At 42.4% G+C, this 15,672-nt stretch overlaps 1 protein-coding gene across 2 annotated transcripts in view; it reads left to right on the top strand.

Annotated features, from left to right (window-relative positions):
• Positions 1-15,029, top strand: part of LOC118391756 (follistatin-related protein 4-like) — a 221,123-nt gene extending 206,094 nt beyond the window's left edge. For both annotated transcript variants that reach the window (XM_052457656.1, XM_052457655.1), the window contains 3 exons: positions 1,236-1,343; positions 10,340-10,449; positions 10,618-15,029. In XM_052457656.1, the coding sequence (XP_052313616.1) occupies positions 1,236-1,343; positions 10,340-10,449; positions 10,618-11,326 (927 nt within the window). In that variant the 3' untranslated portion in view covers positions 11,327-15,029. The remainder of the gene's footprint in view (positions 1-1,235; positions 1,344-10,339; positions 10,450-10,617) is intronic.
• Positions 15,030-15,672: the final 643 nt, after the last annotated feature.

The following is a 15,672-nucleotide window of genomic DNA, read 5'->3' as shown; positions in this document are numbered from 1 at the left end:
GAGGTAGAGAGGAGAGAGAGGAGAGAGAGAGAGAGAGAGAGAGAGAGAGAGAGAGAGAGAGAGAGAGAGAGAGAGAGAGAGAGAGAGAGAGAGAGAGAGAGAGAGAGAGAGAGAGAGAGAGAAAAGAAGAGGGCTGAAAACAGACAAGTTAGTGGTTTCCCAATCTCCAAGTTCTTGTCACACTTCGCCATACCCTCACGGGTGTGTGTGAGGGCAGGGGGTTAATGCATCATCCCTTTCCTCTCTCCCTCCATCTCTCTCTGCCTCCTGTACCTCACCCTCTATCTCAGCCGTGTCCACTCTTTTTTACGGAGACGTTTCTGGGAGTCTTTTGAAAGAGACAGAAAGAGCACCCTTCTTGTGCTCATATGTTGACTCGACAACAGCAACAACAGCAAAGTCATTTTCGTTTCCTGTCACGCATGCATGATATTAGATACTGAACATTATTTAAAAAAAAAATGTAATATAACTCTTTAGCTGGAGAAATGCTGTAAAAATAAAATGGCTGTAAAAGAACAGTGAGCTGATAGTAAGTGAGATGTGTCTGTAACAAACGAGGAGTATACGGGGGGATGTGACGAGCGATCAGTTGCCTGTATGTCTCATTGTTTGGTGCACTCTGCCCCCCCATTCCCCTTCTCTGACATGTGAGTGGCAGCGTCAGCGTCCCCCTCCTCCTCCGTGGGGTCTCGGAGTGGGAGTGCTGTTGACACATAGCTGACCAGTGGAAAATAAATAGGCTGGCTTCCCATTACTGAACACATGCCTCTGTCGCGCTTCACTGGGGGTGGCGATGGGGAAGGGAGGGGGGGGTCGGGAGGACTAGTCGAAGAGAATAGAAATGCAGGAGCATGGGATCAAACACGCTGGTTGACTTCAACATACGAGACGAACTGACACAAAGAGACGGGAAACACGGGGATAAATATGCACAAGGGAAAATCAGCGACACCTGGAGGGGGGTAGAAACAATCACAAGGACAGGTGAAACAGATCACGCTTCTGTGTCTCTCTCTCTCTCTCTCTCTCTCTCTCTCTCTCTCTCTCTCTCTCTCTCTCTCTCTCTCTCTCTCTCTCTCTCTCTCTCTCTCTCTCTCTCTCTCTCTCTCTCTCTCTCTCTCTCTCTCTCTCTCTCTCTCTCTCTCTCTCTCTCTCTCTCTCTCTCTCTCTCTCTCTCTCTCTCTCTCTCTCTCTCTCTCTCTCTCTCTCTCTCTCTCTCTCTCTCTCTCAAGACGGTAGAGACAGATCCTTTCCCAGTGAAGCTGCTCTATGACAAGTCACATGACCAGGTCTGGGTGCTAAGCTGGGGCAGCATGCAGAAGTCCCACCCAACCTTAAAGGTAAGGAGTTATTGGTGTGCACTTGTGTATTTTTCTCCATTTGTGTGTTTGTGTGTGTGTGTGTGTGCATGTGTGTATTATTTGTGTGAGTATTTAATCTATGTATGTTTCGCAATGTTCGCAAACTACAATTTACAGCTGTGGCACTGTAGACAGTGCCTTCAGGGATGATTACAGCCCCCCCCCAGGGGTAGTATTTATAGGGCTGAGGTAACCGAGGACAGCAGCACAGCTTACTTCAACTGCTGAGGGACTACATTGTCATTTTGCAATGGCCACAACATGTTTATTGTTATGTTCCTCTTCCTTTGGAAGAACCATTCTATTAAAATCTTGTGAGGTGCTCTGTCTGTCAGTAGCCAATACTCTCCCTTGCTAACAGCCTTATTAGCAAGGGAGAGTATGTGAGCACTTGTCAGTTTGAGCTCATTGTGAAATCCTAATATGTTCTCACGACCAACCGAGACGCAATGGGTCTCAAATAAAGAGGAGGCGAGGCAGTTTTGAAAGGCACTTTTCTATTCCGTTCATTCTTCAAAGTGTTGTAAATTCTCAAACGGCTCTGCATTCGGGTGAATTGTCAGAACTACTCAAACACGGCTGGCGTTCTGTTGTCGCTCAATAGTAATGAATAATTACAAAATGAGGCTTGAATCATTCGGTCCAAAATTCAATTTCAGGCAATCTGCATAACTGACTGTGGGGCATATGGATCACATGGCAGATGAATGGCTTGATAATGTCATTATTACTTGGAATGCAAGTAATTGACCTGAGCACCGGCAGTACTCCGTTCTCCAATTCAACATTTAAACACCTCCTTTTTTTTTTACTAGCTCAATATCTCTAATATCTCTAAGCAAACGTCCAAGTGAGATTGTCAATTTATTAGATAAAAACAAATGAAGACGGAGGGATGTTGAAAAGGGAGGGAAAGCCTTTCCAACTGTCTGATGGGTCTCACCGTCGACGTGTGCATGTGCCAATGCTGGCTATTCAGAGACAGCAATTGCGGCAGAGGTAATATAATAATGCATTAGCAGATGCTTTTATCCAAAGCGGCTTCCAGTCCTGCGTGCCTACGTCTTACGTATGGGTGGTCCAAGGAATCAAACCCACTGTCCTGGCATCACAAGCACCACGGTCCACCAACTAAAGCCACAGAGGACCACAGAGAGAGACATGTGCGGTATCAAGCAGATGCACCGATAGAGGTCTAAGAGTGTCTGACCACCTGCTCTTTTCCCCCCCATCCTATGAGAAAAGTCCCCTTTCAGATTGGTGGCCTTGTTTCGTTTTATTTCACTTTAAGTCTATTTTCTCTCTTGTTTAAAAAAAAAAAAAACGAGTTGCCCATCAAACTAGCTCATTTCAAAACAACTGTATCTTGGGAAATGGCCCCATGCGAGCACATATTGCACTCATTCCTGCTGGCAGAAGCTACCTGTGCTAAACGTTTAGTGTAGTAGCTAGATGTATGTGTCATCTCACTGTCAGGAACAGGAAAGGCTTCAATTTGAGTGTTTGTTCGTAGGCCTAAGAGGTAGATGTCAGCAGCAGTACAAACCAAGTATGGGTAGCTGAGGCCCAATATGGACAGATTTGTTGCCAGTCAAGACTGTTTTGCGTGGCTGATTGGGATGCAGGACAAGTCGATAAGCCAGTGCGAATGACTAGTGCATCAGTGTTGTATCGATGTGCATGCCGAACAGAGTTGCTTCCCACTGGGCTGCTAACACGGTCATTTTTCTCCTCCCATGATTTTATTTCAATTAGGATAACAGCCTACACAAGAAATAACTCATATTGATAACCATCTAGGTGTCACCTTGATACACACATACAGTCTACTACTCAATTGGGAGGGCATGAATGGCAACAACACCGTTTGCCAAGCAACGGCATGGGTGACAGTCACAGTAAGCACGGGCATACAAGCAACGGCATGGGTGACAGTCACAGTAAGCACGGGCATACAAGCAACGGCATGGGTGACAGTCACAGTAAGCACGGGCATACAAGCAACGGCATGGGTGGCAGTCACAGTAAGCACGGGCAAATTTGGCTACGGCATGGGTCAGTTAGATAATTACGGGCATATGAACGGCATGGGTGGCAGAAACATGTTGAGCACGGGCATACAACATAACAGTGGCAAGGGTGAAGTCACAGTTGAAACCTCGGGCATGATCAAAACGGCATGGGTGACAGTCAATAGATACGGGCATAATGCAATGGCATGGGTGGCAGTCCTGCAGTTGGATATTAGTAAGTATGTTTGACAGTCACAGTAAGCACGGGCATACTATCTCCTGTTTCTGGCTTGATGTACAAGTACACGGGCATACAAGCAACGGCATGGGTCTATCTCAGGTAAGCACGGGCATATTAGTATAAACTTGGGTGGCAGTCAATTTCAGCATGGCTTTACCCTCATGGGTGGCAGTCAGTGTAAGACCAGGGCATATTCTTGTAACGGCATGGGTGGCAGTCACAGAATATATACGGGCATTTCTTAATAACATGGGTGAGATCACAGTCTGCACGGGCATACAAGTTCGGATCCACCAGTCTGCCTTGAAGGAAGTACAGTTCAATATGGGTGACAGTCAGTATAAAGCAATTCCGGGCATAAACCAATGGCATAGGTGCAATGCAGGAGGGCAAAATAATAGCCGGCATGGGTGAAAGTACAGTATGGGCCAGGGCATGGGTGGTGTCACAGTTTACAGCATCCTGAGCCTGGCATGGGTGACTTCACTAATTAGCACGGGCCTTCTATGATGGGCCTGGAGATCATAACACGGGCAATTAGACATGACTTCTATGGGTGACAGCCTGTGCACGGGCATAACTTCCGGCATGGGTGACATCACTTCTATGCATGGGCCTGTCAGAGCATGACTTCACAGTAATTAGGCATGACTTCTATGATGGGTGGAGCCTGTGAGGGCATAACAAGCAACGGCATGGGTGACTTCTATGAGTAAGCCTGTGGCATACAAGCAACGGCATGGGTGGCAGTCATGAGTAAGCACGGGGCATAGCAACGGCATGGGTGGCAGTCACAGTGAGCCGGGCATACAAGACATGACTTCTATGGTGGCAGTCACAGTAAGCACGGGCATACAAGACATGACGGCATGGGTGACAGTCCTGTGCACGAGCATACAAGCAACGGCATGGGTGACAGTCACATGACGGGCATATGACGGCCTGGGTGAGCATCACTTCTTAATTAGGCATGACTTCTATGATGGGTGAGCCTTTGAGAGCATAACGGGCATAATTAGACATGACTTCTATGGGTGACAGCCTGTGACGGGCATAACAACGGCATGGGTGACAGTCACATGACTTCTATGATGCAACGGCCTGGGTGACAGTCACTAATTAGACATGGCATCTACGGCATGTGACAGCCTGTGACGGGCATAACAACGGCATGGGTGACAGTCACTTCTACGGGCATATGAGCCGGCATGGGTGGCAGTCACATCACTTCGATGAGCCTGTGAGGCATACAAGCAACGGCATGGGTGACAGTCATGAGTGAGCCTGGGCATAACAACGGCATGGGTGGCAGTCACATGACGGGCTATGAGTGACGGCATGTGAGAGCATAACTTCCTAATTAGACATGACTTCTATGATGTGAGCCTGTGAGAGCATAACTTCTTAATTAGACATGACTTCTATGATGTGAGCCTGTGAGAGCATAACTTCCTTATTAGACATGACTTCTATGATGTGAGCCTGTGAGAGCATAACTTCTTAATTAGACATGACTTCTATGATGTGAGCCTGTGAGAACATAACTTCCTAATTAGACATCACTTCTATGATATGAGCCTGTGAGAGCATAACTTCCTAATTAGACATCACTTCTATGATATGAGCCTGTGAGAGCATAACTTCCTAATTAGACATGACTTCTATGATGTGAGCCTGTGAGAGCATAACTTCTTAATTAGACATGACTTCTATGATGTGAGCCTGTGAGAGCATAACTTCCTAATTAGACATGACTTATATGATGTGAGCCTGTGAGAGCATAACTTCTTAATTAGACATGACTTCTATGATGTGAGCCTGTGAGAGCATAACTTCTTAATTAGACATGACTTCTATGATGTGAGCCTGTGAGAGCATAACTTCTTAATTAGACATGACTTCTATGATGTGAGCCTGTGAGAGCATAACTTCTTAATTAGACATGACTTCTATGATGTGAGCCTGTGAGAGCATAACTTCTTAATTAGACATGACTTCTATGATGTGAGCCTGTGAGAGCATAACTTCCTAATTAGACATGACTTATATGATGTGAGCCTGTGAGAGCATAACTTCTTAATTAGACATGACTTATATGATGTGAGCCTGTGAGAGCATAACTTCCTAATTAGACATGATTTATATGATGTGAGCCTGTGAGAGCATAACTTCTTAATTAGACATGACTTCTATGATGTGAGCCTGTGAGAGCATAACTTCTTAATTAGACATGACTTCTATTATGTGAGCCTGTGAGAGCATAACTTCCTAATTAGACATGACTTATATGATGTGAGCCTGTGAGAGCATAACTTCTTAATTAGACATGACTTATATGATGTGAGCCTGTGAGAGCATAACTTCCTAATTAGACATGAGTTCTATGATGTGAGCCTGTGAGAGCATAACTTCCTAATTAGACATCACTTCTATGACGTGTGATCTCATTAACTCTTTATACTTTATTAACAAGGTTTCTGTCAACAAAAAAAGGTCACTGCATTAAAACGTTTTTTAAAATTTGTCAGTATAGTTTGCTCATAGGAAGACTGCAAAATACAAAATCAGGTCCCCCACTGACAATGTGATGGCTTTACAGCTTTAGTAGGGATGGCACAGACTTCAGATTAGTGTCTTTAGTTGTTTTCTCTTTAATTCAAATAGCTTCTACATGAAATATTTACTGTGGTTCCTTAAACAAGCCAAGCTATGCAGTGGTCACATAAACAGCCCACAGGTCCTTGACAGTGACCTGATTAATGTAGGGTACCTGATGAAGCATTTGTCATGTACATACTGGGTGGGGCCAATAAAGTGGATGGATAGATCGTCCAATGAGAAATGGATGAGTCAGAGGCCAGAGGTGGATGACCACCTTGTTTTGACTTGCCTGACTTGTATCTTCTCAAGCAACCATTAGCCAATACATTTGTCTATCATGTCTTGAGGTGAGGCCATATATCATCAGTTTAACTATACTTCCCAATGCACACTGACACCTTTGTTTTTGTTCTGGCTCTGTACTCCAGCACCTTGGATTTGAAATTATACAATGGCAATGAGGATAAAGTGGAGACTGTAAGCTATTGCTGAGCGATTAGTGCTTTTTGAAGTCAGTTCGGTTTCCGTTCGATAATTTAAAAAATGATGGTTTTCAATTTTGTTTTAGATTTTTTACTTTAAATATATGATGAAATAATCTACACAATACATTATTTGCCATTCATTTCTATTGGGCAAACAGCAAATGCATCCAACAAGTTTGCAGAGTCACAAACTTAATGTAATCATTGCGTGGGACCAAATACTGAACTTTTGACTACTTTAATACAGATACAGTACCAGTTAAATGTTTGGACACACCTACTCATTCAAGGGTTTTTCTTTATTTTTACTAATTTCTACATTGTAGAATAATAGTGAAGACATCAACACTATGAAATAATACATATGGAATCATGTAATAACCAAAAAACAAACAAATCAAAATATATTTTAGATTTCAGATTCTTCTAAGTAGCCACCCTTTGCCTTGATTACAGCTTTGCACACTCTTGGTATTCTCTCAACCAGCTTCTTGAGGAATGATTTTCCAATAGCCTTGAAGGAGTTCCCACATATTCTGAGCACTTGTTCACTGCTTTTCCTTCCCTTTGCCGTCTAACTCATCCCAAACCATTTCAATCGGATTGAGGTTGGGTGATTTTGGAGGCCAGGTATCTGATGCCGCACTCCATAACTCTCCTTCTTGGTCAAAAAGCCCTTACACAGCCTTGAGGTGTGTTTTGGGTCATTGTCCTGTTCAAAAAAAAAATGATAGTACCACTAAGTGCAAACCAGATGGGATGGCGTATCGCTGCAGAATGCTGTGGTAGCCATGCTGGTTAAGTGTGCCTTAAATTCTAAATAAATCACAGAGAGTGTCACCAGGAAAGCATCATCACACCTCCTCCTCCATGCTTCACGGTGGGAACCACACATGCTGAGATCATCCGTTCACCTACTCTGTGTCTCACACAGACACAACGGTTGAAACCAAATATCTCAAATTTGGACTCATCAGAGCAAAGGACGGTCTAATGTCCATTGCTCCTGTTTCTTGTCCCAAACAAGTCTCTTCTTCTTATTGGTGTCCTTGAGTAGTGGTTTCTTTGCAGCAATTCGACCATGAAGGCCTGATTCATGAAGTCTCCCCTGAACAGTTGATGTTGAGATGTGTGTTACTTGAATTCTGAAAAGCATTTATTTGGGCTGCAATCTGAGGTGCAGTTAACTCTAATGTACTTATACTCTGCAGCAGAGGTAACTCTGGGTCTTCCTTTCCTGTGGCGTTCCTCACGAGTGCCAGTTTTGTGGTAACGCTTGAAGGTTTTTGCGACTGCATGTGAAGAAACTTTCAAAGATCTTGAAATGTTCCGCATTGACTGACCTTCATGTCTTAAAGTAATGATGTACTGTAATTTCTCTTTGCTTATTTGAGCTGTTCTGGCCATAATATTGACTTGGTCTTTTACCAAATAGGACTATTGTCTCTATACCACCCCTACCTTGTCACAACACAACTGATTGGCTGAAACGCATTAAGGAAAGAAATTAAAGAAATGTACTTTTAAAAAAGCATACCTGTTAATTGAAATGAAATCATTCCTGGTGACTACCTCATGAAGCTGGTTGAGAGAATGCTAATAGTGTGCAAAGCTGTCATCGAGGCAAAGAAAGGGTGGCTACTTTGAAGAATCTCAAATATATTTTCATTTGTTTAACATTTTTTGGGATACTACATGATACCATACAGTTGAAGTCAGAAGTTTACATACATTTAGGTCGGAGTCATTAAAACTCATTTTTAAACCACTCCACAAATGTCCTGTCAACAAACTATAGTTTTGGCAAGTCGGTTAGGACATCTACTTTGTGCATGACACAAGTCATTTTTCCAACAATTGTTTACAGACAGATTTTTTCACTTCTAAATCATTGTATCACAATTCCAGTGGGTCAGAAGTTTATATACATTAAGTTGACTGTGCCTTCAAACAGCTTATTATGTCATGGCTTTAGAAGCTTCTGATAGGCTAATTGACATCATTTGAGTCAATTGGAGGTGTACCTGTGGATGTATTTCAAGGCCTACCTTCAAACTCAGTGCCTCTTTGCTTGACATCATGGGAAAATCAAAAGAAATCAGCCGATACCGCAGAAAAGAAAATGTAGAACTCCACAAGTCTGGTTCATCCTTGGGAGCAATTTTCAAATGCCTGCAGGTACCACGTCCTTCTGTACCAACAATAGTACGCAAGTATAAACACCATGGGACCACGCAGCCGTCATACTGCTCAGGAAAGTGAGATGCATTCTGTCTCCTAGAGATGAATGTACTTTGGTGCAAAAAGTGCAAATCAATCCCAGAACAACAGCAAAGGACATTGTGGAGATGCTGGAGGAAATAGTTATAAAAGTATCTATATCCACAGTAAAACGAGTCCTATATTGTCCGATATCGACATGACCTGAAAGGCCGCTCAGCAAGGAAGAAGCCACTGCTCTTAAACCAAATGATTTGTATATGTTGAAGCAACATCTCAAGACATCAGTCAGGAAGCTAAAGCTCGGTCACAAATGGGTCTTCCAAATGGACAAAGACCTCAAGCATACTTCCAAAGTTGTGGCAAAATGGCTTTAAAGACAACAAAGTTAAGGTATTGGAGTGGCCATCACAAAGCCCTGACCTCAATCCTATAGAAACTGGGTGGGCAGAACTGAAGAAGTGTGTGCGAGCAAGGTGCCTTACAAACCTGACTCAGTTACACCAGCTCTGTCAGGAGGAATGGGACAAAATTCACCCAACTTATTGTGGGAAGCTTGTGGAAGGCTACCCAAAACATTTGACCAAAGTAAAACAATTTAAAGGCAATGCTACTAAATACTAAATTAATGTATGTTTACTTCTGACCCACTGGGAATGTGATGGAAGAAATAAAAGCTGAAATAAATCATTCTCTGTACCATTATTCTGACATTTCACATTCTTAACATACAGTGGTGATCCTAACTGACCTAAAACAGGGAATTTGTACTTGGATTAAATGTCAGGAATTGTGAAAAACTGAGTTTAAATGTATTTGGCTAAGGTTTATGTAAACTTCCGACTTCAACTGTATGTGTTATTTCATATTGTTGATGTCTTCACTATTATTCAAAAATGTAGAAAATAGTCCAAATAAATAACAGCCCTGGAAGGAGTAGGTGTGACTAAACTTTTGACTGGCACTGTATAAGTGAATCTGTCCCAATATCTTTGGTCCCCTAAAATGTACAAAAAGTACTGTCATTTCTAAATGGTTCACCCGATATGGATGAAAATACCTTCAAATTAAAGCTACCAGTCTGTCACTTCCCCAGTACTTTTGGAGTTCAGAGTATATGGCAACATTGCCTTCGAAGTGTTTTGCTGTTATGTTTAAGTAAACGCTCCAACCCATGCTCTCTTTTTATGTTCTCTTGCCAGATAAGTGGTCCTTCTGTAGCTCAGTTGGTAGAGCATGGTGCTTGTAACGCCAGGGTAGTGGGTTCGATCCCCGGGACCACCCATACGTAAAATGTATGCACACATGACTGTAAGTCGCTTTGGATAAAAGCGTCTGCTAAATGGCATATATTAAGTGACACTTGTATTTGTATAATTCCTGTTCTCATGTTCTCCTTCGACTGCTCTGTTCTAGGTGATTCCCCAGGCCAGTGTTGGAGAGGTGCACCACACCATCCGCACCCCCTTCCAAAGGGTTGATGACTTCTTCATCCCCCCAACCAACCTCATTATCACACACGTCAGGTACAGAAGGCCCGTTAACCTTTAACACTGGTGACCTCACCACCTCATCTTCGCAATCTCTCTCAAATGGAGGAGAAAAGAGCAAATGATCATTTAATGAGAATCCTAACCACACTGTAATCACCCAAAAAAGACCATTAACCTTTCCCTTGAACTTTGTCGTCTTAGGTTTGGCTTCGTCTTCCTCAAATCTGAACCTGCGGTGCATAAGATTGACTTGGAGACCTTCCACCGAGTCAAAACCATCAGCCTGAAGAACTATAGCTGTGTGCCCGTCAGCATGGCCTACACACACCTGAGTGGCTTTTACTTCATTCAGTGCCAGTCTCAGAGCAGGGACCCCTCGTCAGCCCAGCCACAGCTCCTCATCGACAGTGTCACCGACACTGTCATTGGTCCCAACCTCAACATCACGGGCCAGCCCTATGTGTCCCCGGATGGCCGCTACATCATCACCCCTGACCAGCAGCGCGGCAAGGTCAGAGTTCAAACAGTGTCCTTCCAGGGGGTGCTGGGTTTAAGCCGGGAGCTGGACACCTCTCTCATTGTGTCCGACCTGATCTTCCAGCCCTCATTCACTAAGTCCAACCAGTACACTGTGGTAGCTGCCTCTGGCTCAGGCACAGACCTGCTCTTCTCTGACCTGGCAACAGGGCACATTGAGGTCCTCGGAAGCCTCAAGGAGCCCCTGTCACACCACACCTGGCCCTGGGGGGGGCCCAACAGGGTGGTGGTGTCCAGCGGACTGTTTGGCCAGTACTTGGTCACTCCCTCAGCGGAATCTCTCTTTGTGTTGAACGGCAAACTGAACACACCCCACTGTGAGGTGTCAGACATCAAGAGAGGGAACACAGTGGTGTGGGTGGGAGAGGTATGAGAGAGTGGGAAGAAGGGGAGAGGGAGAGAAAGAGAGGGAGAGATCAGGCCAAAACACTTAATTAAGATATATATGGACATAAGTGGACTCAACCATGGGACTGAGTGCGAGGAGCACACGCCTGGGTTATTGTAACAAAAGTACACAAAAAATAATAATTGAAAAAAATATTTAGAAAATCATATTATGGTATTTTTACGGGGAGAAGATGGGTGGTGAGTTCCTTTTAGTGCAACTGTGATCTATGTGTACTTAACTAAGAGGAGTTGTACATTGCACTTCCTTGTAACACTGCAGATAACAGGAGGGATATAATGATGACATTTTGAAAATTTAACTATGCACAACGCTCACTTTTTTTAGACTAACGCTTTTTGGTTTCGAGATGTTTGTCGTTCACCAGTACTGCAAATAGTCCCAACAAGACGTCTGTCTGCCTCTAGTGTATACATGTGTTAGCGGTCCTTTTCACAACCACAGCACCCTGTTACTCGCCTTTGTCCTTGTCCATGTTATCGTACGCTTTCTGTAAACAAAACATACAGTTTGGCTTGAAACATGTTGTACCGTATTAGTCAAGACCTGTTACTTTCCAAAGAGAATACTTTTCCATCCCTTAGCTAAGAACAGTATCTAATAGCATACAGTAGAAAACCCATCCGTGGATAACATGTTATTGTAAAAAGAATATATATGGTATAGTATGTCCCCCACCCTCTCTCACACAGTAAGCCTACTTCCAGTTTTGATCCAGTGACCTCCTAGTCCTCTGTCCACTAAGTCTAGCATTGTAAGGGTGTTGTTCATCAGCATGGAGGTATTGTAAGTCCTGTGTATCCAGTTTCCCTATAGCTTAGTTTCCATTCTTCAACTGCTCCACAACTGAAATACAGCTTTCCCTCATAAGGAGTAGCTGTGCCTGTTACCCTAATGTTGGCTCGTACTGTATGTGACGAGCAAGTAATAGCAAAACACGGCTGTTATTAAAAAAAGACACCAAGATTAACAGATGTGTTGCTCATGTTTGCGATTTAGATATGTGTTGCTACGGTAACTGCCTTGGCTCAATCTGACACAGATGACATTTCTTAGAACACTGTTGTATCGAGAGAGAAATATGTGTGTGTTCCAGGAGTGAGGCAGAGATGTGTAATATATATTCAAAAAGCCCAATTTGAAGCCCAATTATTTTGCGGTCACGGAAAAAAAAAAAATTCCGTAATTGCCATCAAAAAGCATCAGGCACTCATACCAAAGTACTTATTTTGCCACCATTACAGAGTAACTTCAGAATAATTCATGTGAGTCACCACCAAAGGCATCATCAGAACTGAGTGTTCCATATGCATGTACTGAGAGTTGAGGCTCATCTCACTAATATTGTTTAAGAGCATTTCGGCTGGGATTCAATCAAAGGCGCGTTATCAACAAGGTCATTTCTGCTTGTCGACAAGGTAATTTCTGCAGCATTTACAGTGAATGCAACATCCACAATCGTCAGGAAAATTGCCTTTAAAAGGTACATTGCCACTAGTGCAATGGGCTTATCATCAATGCGCCTCTGATTGAATCCCGGCCTTCAAGTACACAGGATCACAAACAGTACAGTTGCTGGTGAAAATGTCACATATATTACATACCTGGTCTCTCACCAAGACCATGGCTGCAAACCTGAACCTCTTGGTATGATATTGACATTAGAGACACTGTTGTAGATATAAATTGTTCTTGTTTAGAACACATTCAAACGAGTCCAGTTTTCTTTATGCATTTGGTGTGTTCTTGTTTATGAGGGAAATGGTTTGTAAAATAATATCTAATAAAATGACAAAAAAAAAAACGTGCAGCTGTGTCACATTATAAATTACTTTGAACATAAAATATGTGAATATTCAGGGACAAATTTCACCAAACACATATGTTTGTTGCTACCGTGAGGACAAACTATGGTATATAAACCCAAACTGATGCTGTATATGTATTTCAACGTTCATTACATCAAGTTGTTAGAGCTACAGTTACATCAAATTGTTACGAGTTTGTTGATATCTGGGCCTCTGGATTTGGCTCTTTTGTGCAGCAGTTTCGCATACAGTACGTCATCCTGACATCTGGACAGCACAGGTCTGAAAACATTGCAGACCTCCCTTTGTCACATCTGACTCTCTTTACAATACTCTTCTTCCATCCAAAGCCCAATCGATCCAGTGTAGCTTTCTGTCTGAAACCAGGCAGCTAGTTTCTAAATGAGGAGTACCATTTGTAATGCTCAGAAGAGTGGCCCTGACCCGCCAATGGCGAACACAGCGTCACTTTGGGTTTTTTCTGTTGGGTTGAGTCAGGATGTGTCCAGTGGTAATGGGTTTTGGGTTGCCCCAGGACAACATACTAGCTCTTCTTCAGCAGTTACGACAATGACCAGTCTCAACGGGGGACTTCTTGCTAACTAGAGCGACAGTATTATGACTGAGAAAGAAAAAAAAACATCCAGTCAGCAGACATTCTTTACTATTAGGACGAAACTATGACTTTGACTAAACACTAACAATATATTAGCATTGTGCTGATACGTGGCTAAAACGTACATTTTTATCACTGTTTATACTTGGCTCTAACATGCATCCTTCGTTCTGATCTTGTCCTGATCTTGTCCTTATCTTGTCTGTTTACATTTATAAGATCTGATAACAATCAGATCACAAAGCATCTTTTAATCGTCTACTGCTGCCTAAAATTGTGGGCTCAATCAGAATGTGATCAGGACAAAGGATGCATGTTAGCACCAGGTATAAATGGGGTTTGTGTTACCCATCCCTCAGTAACTGGCTAAGTAACGGCAAGATACGCCTGCCTCTAAATCTCACATTGTTAACAGAGCTACACAGTTCTTTAAGCACTAAAAACCACGTAGTTATCAGATATGAATTCATATAGGCTCAACTAAGAGTATTCAAATCAGCAGATATGTGAAATGTTATATAAATATCAACAACACAAGAGGCCTAAATTAGAGGATAAATGTGTGCTGTTCTAAGATCTTTGGCAACCTTAAAGGCTTGTAGCTGTATCCATGCTGGTTTATCTCTATGCAACACATTCTCATTGTTAAGGCAATAACTGTTGTATGATGTATGTGTTTTGTGAGTAGATTTTTCCTAAGATGTTAAAACAGTCTGGGTGTATAAATGTATTACTTCTCCTCCAATTGTTAAAGGGAAACTTCACACAAAAACTATATTTGAGTCTTTTTTTCTATTTGTCCACTTGGTGATGCGTTTCGAAACATGTGACACTTTGCTTCTTGAAAATCCGTTATCTTGAAAACTTGACTGCTGACATGCAAAACATTTTGGGACTGGATCGAGTGTGGATTTATGAACAAAAATACCAAAATATCATTTTTGAGTGGAGTCTCCCTTTAATGACTCCTATGCTTTTTTTCCCCCACCTAACAATTGCCTCTGTACAATAATATATTAAAATATTATTTTTTAAATATATTTTTGAGTTGCTTCATCTGAACTGAAATGTATGGAACCAGTGTCTATACCTCATATTATCTACCCACAGACAAGACCCAGCTCACCAGTGATGTATTTGAATTAGCATTGACTGTAAGGATATGATGACATACTGTACTGTATACTGTATTGTGTTGCCTGGGATGTCATTTTTCTTTCCCCCCAGTTTTTCAATAAAATATAAAATGGACTATTTACTAAGAAGTGTATTTTCTTCTAACCATTCCATTTTTTAGGAACATGCTACAGAATTGGCAAATAATGAGAATGGAACCAAATTCTCATTAGATGCTATTTATTTCATCACCCAATCTATGGATGCCAAAACGGAGGACAAAAGAGAACACGCAAAGATTGTTTCTGTCGTGAAGATGCATTGCCTCTTAAGTAAAAATTTGAATATGAAACATGGTTGACCAAAGGTAAACTGATTCCACAATCTCACATCACTTTGCCTTTAAATTGCATGGACGACAAGGAGTCTGTGCAAGGTGTGAATTGCGGGGGAGCCAGGGGGGCTCAGCTCCCCTAAATGCAACAAAACTCAAACTTTAGGTGGTCACTAAATGCTCATTTAACCATTCTTCTATGTCTTTAAAATGCAGTGGAAAATATGTTTTACTGTGGTAAATATTAAGATAAAAGCTTTGAAATTAAACTAACACCCCCACCTCTGTCCAACCAGTAACCATCTCAGAGCATTTTGTATTATTCTGTATGTAAATCTGGGACACTCCATTTAGGATGATATGTTACGTTTAGTATGGTTATATAAGACAGATGGTCACTTAAGGCAGAAACAAAAGGTGGTTGCTCTAAGTGGAT

Source organism: Oncorhynchus keta, chromosome 12, assembly GCF_023373465.1.
Source record: "Oncorhynchus keta strain PuntledgeMale-10-30-2019 chromosome 12, Oket_V2, whole genome shotgun sequence".
In the NCBI taxonomy this organism is placed as follows: domain Eukaryota; kingdom Metazoa; phylum Chordata; class Actinopteri; order Salmoniformes; family Salmonidae; genus Oncorhynchus; species Oncorhynchus keta.
The sequence above is the reverse complement of the archived record's forward strand: the minus strand, read 5'-3'. Positions and strand labels throughout refer to the sequence as shown.